The 6136-nt window shown below is 52.7% G+C and overlaps 1 protein-coding gene across 1 annotated transcript in view; it reads left to right on the top strand.

The window, feature by feature from the left end:
- Positions 1-6136, top strand: part of IRAK1 (interleukin 1 receptor associated kinase 1) — a 32721-nt gene that overhangs the window by 7079 nt on the left and 19506 nt on the right. Inside the window, exon 6 of the mRNA XM_015408820.1 lies at positions 385-589. Coding sequence (XP_015264306.1) covers positions 385-589 — 205 coding nt within the window. The remainder of the gene's footprint in view (positions 1-384; positions 590-6136) is intronic.

The following is a 6136-nucleotide window of genomic DNA, read 5'->3' as shown; positions in this document are numbered from 1 at the left end:
TATTTATTTATTATTTATTTATTACTTTCGTCTTACTATCCCGCTCTAATCCCCGAAGGGGTCTCTGAGCGGCTATACAGTTATCCATTATCCCTATCTAAGGCCACAATTCATCAGGGGTGGGGACATCCCTACCAGCACGCCGTGGAGGGGGGTTGTTCTTCCTTGGGTCATTACAGCGGTCCCTTAGGTATGTAGGCCCCTGACTATATAGATTTGAATCTGACATGTTACAGAAGTTGCGCTACAACAAACACAAGAGGACAGGCAGCCTTGAACGCAGTCTGTTTGACGTAAAAGATTTTGACGCGGCCGATCTGGAATGTGAGAAGTTGTGCCTCGTGGCAGGAGGTGACCCTCTCTTTCCCCCCTGCCCCCTCGCAGCTCTAACATACTCCTGGACGCGGCGCTCAACCCTCGGCTGGCCGACTTTGGACTGGCCCGATTCAGCCGCCGTCCAAAGCCGGGACAACACAGCAGCTCGCTGGGCCGGACCCAGACGGTACGGGGCACGCTGGCCTACCTGCCCTCCGAGTACATCCAGACCGGGACGCTTTCTACGGCCATCGACGTCTTCAGCTTTGGCGTGGTGAGGAATGCGGGAATGGGAGGGACCAGGGTGGCCGACCGTGGGTCGGGAAATCCCTGGAGATTTGGGGATGCGGCCAGGGGAGTGGTGGGGCGTCAGTCGGCTATAATGCCATAGAGTCCACCGTCAAAGTAGCCATTTCCACCAGTGAGACTGATCTGTCATCTGAAGATCAGTCATAAGAACGTAAGAGACGCCAGTGTTGGATCAGGCCGATGGCCCATCCAGTCCAACACTCTGTGTCACACAGTGGCCAGAAATACCAGTGCCATCAGGAGGTCCAGCAGTGGGGCCAGGACACTAGAAGCCCTCCCACTGTTGACCCCCCCCCCAAGCACCAAGAAGACAGAGCATCCCTTGCCCCAGACGGAGAGTTCCTATCTATACCTTGTGGCTAATAGCCACTGATGGACCTCTGCTCCATATGTTTATCCAATTCCCTCTTGGAGCCGTCCGTGCTTGTAGCTGCCACCACCTCCTGTGGCAGTGGATTCCATGTGTTGAATCACTCGTAATTCCAGAACTCTGTACCCCACCTGGAAGCTGGTCATATTTACTAATCATTCTGTATTTTAATGTACTTATTGCAACCATGAATTATAATGTTTTAAATGGTTGGACGTTTTTATTAATCATGTTACCCGCTGGGGAGAGCAGGTTATAAATCCAAGAAACGGAACGAAATGAAACCCTGGGAGGAAAGCAACAAAGAGCTTGTGAAGTCAGGGGCCAGGTTGAAATCCTCCCCCTTCCCTTGAAACTCTGCTCCTCTGTTCCCAGACACACGCTTGCCGTTTCGAGGCCAGTGTTCCCTCTAAGCCGAGTCAGTGTGAGCCGGCTCACGGTTTTTTAGCCTCCGGCTCACGCGTTTTCCTCTTCGCTCAAGGAAGGAGGGGCTCCAGAGCAAACTCATTTCTGCAGCAGCCCAATCGCTCGCTCACAACTTGAATGCCAGTCGCTCACCAAGTAGGATTTTTGCTCACCAGACTCCACAGCTCAGAGGGAGCCTTGGTCGAGGCCCGTTTCTTTCCTTTGTTTGCTACCTATTCCTAGGACTGCGGCAGCCCCTCCCCGCTCGGGAGGCTGGTTTCCCCGGGGAAAGTCGTTTCTGGATGGAACACGACCCGTTTGCCAAGCAGCTCCCTGAGAATCCTCTGCCGAGCCAAGACTCCGAGCGTCTGTTATCTTAGAGAAACACTCGCGTGCCTGAGCTGGGCGTGAGCCGAGATAACTCCCCGGCTTCATCGGTTCGCCTATTTAGAGGCAAAGGCTCATGAGTCCCTTTTAATTTACCGGGCCGGTTCCCGGAGAGTTTCTGCCTTGGGGGGCTCCACTGGGGTGAGCCTATGCCGGGGCCCCCAACGTGGCCCCCACCAACACTTTTCCTGGCGCCCGCCGAGCGTTTTTAGAAAGTGGGCAAGACCAGGGTGTGGCTTTTGAACAGGGAGGCTTCTGATTGGCAGAACGTTGCTTCGGCAGCGGCCGTGCCGCCACGGCCAGAAGGTCTTCAGGGTGTGACTGAGGGTGAGCTGCAGCAGCCATTGCGCGGCTGTCTCTGCCTCCTGCAGTAACCGTTTTGTGGCGGCCATTTTGTGGCCACCCCCTATTGGGTGCAGTAAATAAGAAGCCTGGAGACCGACTGGTGGTGAAAGGCAGAAAGTTTATAGTGCAATAATGGTAACTATATACAGGGAATATACAGACTGCTACACAGCATAACATACCTCGGTTGGAGAGAGCTATGCCCCCCCCCCCCCGTCTTATCAAGCCTAGACATTATATACAACACCCAGCCAATGACTATCAGGGCAAACTAATTACCTACTCCTAATGACCACAAAGAGTAGCACCTGCTCGTTAAACACCTGGCTGTAACAGTGTTAGCCACTTAGCCACTTAGCATGACAGCTAAGACTTAGGCACCTAGATCTTCCTGATCTATACACACATATAAGTAACAGCTTGCTACCTCACTACATAGACATATATCCCAATACCCCCCACCACGCTGTGTCAGGATTCCAAAGGCGTCCTCGGGCTGAAAAATTTCGGGGGCCCTGGCCTGTGCCCTACTGTCGTTGCTGCCTCAGCCCAGGTCGGAACCATGCAGCGCTGAAGGGGCCCGTTGGCCTCCGCTCGTTCCAGGGCTGTGTGAAGGTCCCAAAATCCACCCCATCTGCCCCCTTGTGCACCTGTGTACTGGAGTGGATCCCGCGGCGGACCAGGACCCTGGGCGAGCCTCGTCGGAATCTCCACTTCCATCACGGAAGCTAGCTGAGAGACGTTGGCCTCTCTGTCACCTGGCCTGCCTCACAGGGTTGTTGTTGCGAGAAAAGGGAGGGGAGGTGGAATGCTGTTCCATGCCACTCTTGAGTCTCAGCGACGGACGAAGGCAGGACACCATTTTGTTGTTGTTGTTGTTCAGTCGCACAGTCGAGTCCGACTCTTCGCGACCCCATGAACCAGCTCCCTCTAGGCCCTCCTGTCTTCCGCCGTCCTCTGAAGTTGGCTCAATTTTATGTCCGTTGCCTCGATGACACTGTCTAACCATCTCATCCTTTGCCGTCCCCATCTCCTTTGACCTTCGATCTTTCCCAGCATCAGGGTCTTCTCCAGTGAGTGCTCCCTTCTCATTGGGTGGCCAAAGTATTTGAGCTTCAGCTTCAGTCTCTGGCCTTCCAGGGAACAGTCAGGGTTGATTTCTTTTAAGATTGACTGATTTGATCTTCTTGCAGTCCAAGGGACTCTCAAGAGTCTTCTCCAGCACCATAGTTCAAAAGAATCTATTCTTCGGCGCTCGGCCTTCCTTATAGTCCAACTCTCGCAGCCATACATGACTACTGGGAATACCACTGCTTTGACCATGCGGACTTTTGTTGGCAGGGTGATGTCTCTACTTTTTATCATGCTGTTGAGGTTTGCCATCGCTTTCCTCCCAAGGAGCAGGTGTCTTTTAATTTCATGGCTGCTGTCACAGTCTGCGGTGATCTGGGATCCCAGGAACGTGAAGTCTGTCACTACTCCGACGACTTCCCCTTCTATTTGCCAAGGAGTGATGGGGCCGGCTGCCATGATCTTAGTTTTTTTTATGTTGAGCTTCAAGCCCACTTTTGCGCTCTCCTCTTTTACCCTGAGCAAGAGGTTCTTTAGGTCCATTACATACATGCAAATGCATCCCTCCCTGTAAAGTAGAGATATCTGCCCCCTTCCCCAATCCTGGCTTCCCAGATAACACTCCCTCTAAGCCATAAGAACATAAGAGAACATAAGAGACGCCAATGTTGGATCAGGCCAAAGGCCCATCCAGTCCAACACTCTGTGTCACACAGTGGCCAGAAATACCAGTGCCATCAGGAGGTCCAGCAGTGGGGCCAGGACATTAGAAGCCCTCCCACTGTTGACCCCCCCCCCAAGCACCAAGAAGACAGAGCATCACTTGCCCCAGAGCCCCTAGCTATACCTTGTGGCTAATAGCCACTGATGGACCTCTGCTCCATATGCTTATCTAATTCCCTTTTGAAGCTGTCCATGCTTGTAGCACCCACCACTTCCTGTGGCAGTGAATTCCATGTGTTAATCACTCTTTGGGTGAATAAGTACTTCCTTTTATCCGTTCTAACCCGACCGCTCAGCAATTTCATGGAGTGCCCACGGGTTCTTGTATTGTGAGAAAGGGAGAAAAGTACCTCTTTCTTTACCTGCTCTTTCCCATGCATAATCTTATAAACCTCGATCATGTCACCCCTCAGTCGTCTTTTCTCCAAGCTAAAGAGCCCTAAGCGCTTTAACCTTTCCTCATAGGGAAAGTGTTCCAACCCTTTTATCATTCGAGTTGCCCTTTTCTGCACTTTTTCCAAAGCTATAATATCCTTTTTAAGGTGTGGTGACCAGAATTGCACACAGTATTCCAAATGAGGTCGCACCATGGAGTCTTGTGAGCAAAAATTCTACTTTGTGAGCGACCGGCATTCACGTCGTGAGCGAGCGATTTGGCTACTGCTTTAATTAGTTTGCTCTGGAGCCATCCTTCCTGCGCTAAGACAAAAATGTGTGAGCTGGAGGCTAAAAAACTGAGCTAGTTCACACTAAGTCAGCTTAGAGGGAACACTGGTTGTAACTCGCCCTGAGCCTGCTGCTTGGGGGAGGGTGGGCTAGAAGCCCAATAAAACAAGCAAACAAATAAATAATGTATGTTCTCCTATTAGTGGATGACTAGGACATAGACATAGACTGATAGCATTTCTTTGCCGGGACCAGTGTTCCCTCTAAGCTGAGTTAGTGCGAGCTAGCTGACAGTTTTTTAGCCTCCGGCTGCCACATTTTTTTCTTAGCTCAGGAAGGGTGGCTCCAGAGCAGTGTTCCCTCTAAGTTGAGTGTGCGCTAGCTCACAGTTCTTTAGCCTCCGGCTCACACATTTTTTTCTTCGCTCAGGAAGGAGGGCTCCAGAGCAAACTAATTTTTCCAGTAGCCAAATCGCCAGCTCACCACTTTAGTGCCAGCAGCTCACAAAGTAGGATTTTTGCTCACACGGCTCCACAGCTCAGAGGGAGCCTTGGCCAGGACCCCTCCCTGCCCCCTTCCCCGGGGGTGCTGCTGCACCAGCGACTTCCTCATGCCCAAAGTGCTGTTTAACCCCCTCCTGCCCAGCAGGGATGACACGGAGGCTTTGGAAGCCTTTTGCCCTTGTGCAATTCGGCTACCCACAAGGAATAGGGAAGTGAGCCACTGAGGTGCATAAGGGGAGAGCCCGGTCAGTGTTTTCATTACCCATCCAGGTCCAGAAACGAGGGGGAAGGAGTTTAAAGAGGTCATGGATCGTGTGGGAGTGAGCAGAGGGGGAAGGGCCGACCAACTAGCTTTTCAGCTCTTGCGTGACTCATGATGTGCCCCCCCCCAGCCTTCATTTCAGCCGGAGGAAAAGGCGATGACTTATTGCGATTTGAAGCCCAGGAAAGATTCTCCCAGCTTCATGGCAGTGAGCCCAGCGTCCTGGTCACCTGGTGAGGAAAGGGGGAGGGTCTTTGGCTCAGTGGCAGAGCCTCTGCTTGGCATGCAGAAGGTCCCAGGTTCAATCCCCGGCTTCTCCAGTTAAAAGGACCAGGCAGGAGGTGATGGGAAAGACCTTGACCTGAGACCCTGGCTCAGTGGCAGAGCCTCTGCTTGGCATGCAGAAGGTCCCAGGTCCAAACCCCGGCATCTCCAGTTGAAAGGACCAGGCAGGATGTGATGAGAAAGACCTTGACCTGAGACCCTGGCTCAGTGGCAGAGCCTCTGCTTGGCGTGCAGAAGGTCCCAGGTTCAATCCCCAGCATCTCCAGTTGAAAGGACCAGGCAGCAGGTGATGAGAAAGACCTTGACCTGAGACCCTGGCTCAGTGGCAGAGCCCCTGCTTGGCATGCAGAAGGTCCCAGGTTCAGTCCCCATCATCTCCAGTTAAGAGAACCAGGCAGGAGGGGATGGGAAAGACCTTGACCTGAGACCCTGGCTCAGTGGTAGTGCCTCTGCTTGGCATGCAGAAGGTCCCAGGTTCAATCCCCGACATTTCCA

Source organism: Gekko japonicus, unplaced genomic scaffold (assembly GCF_001447785.1).
Source record: "Gekko japonicus isolate JY-2015 unplaced genomic scaffold, Gekko_japonicus_V1.1 scaffold3642, whole genome shotgun sequence".
NCBI classification, from domain to species: Eukaryota; Metazoa; Chordata; class Lepidosauria; order Squamata; family Gekkonidae; genus Gekko; species Gekko japonicus.
This window is presented reverse-complemented; position numbering and strand designations above follow the sequence as displayed.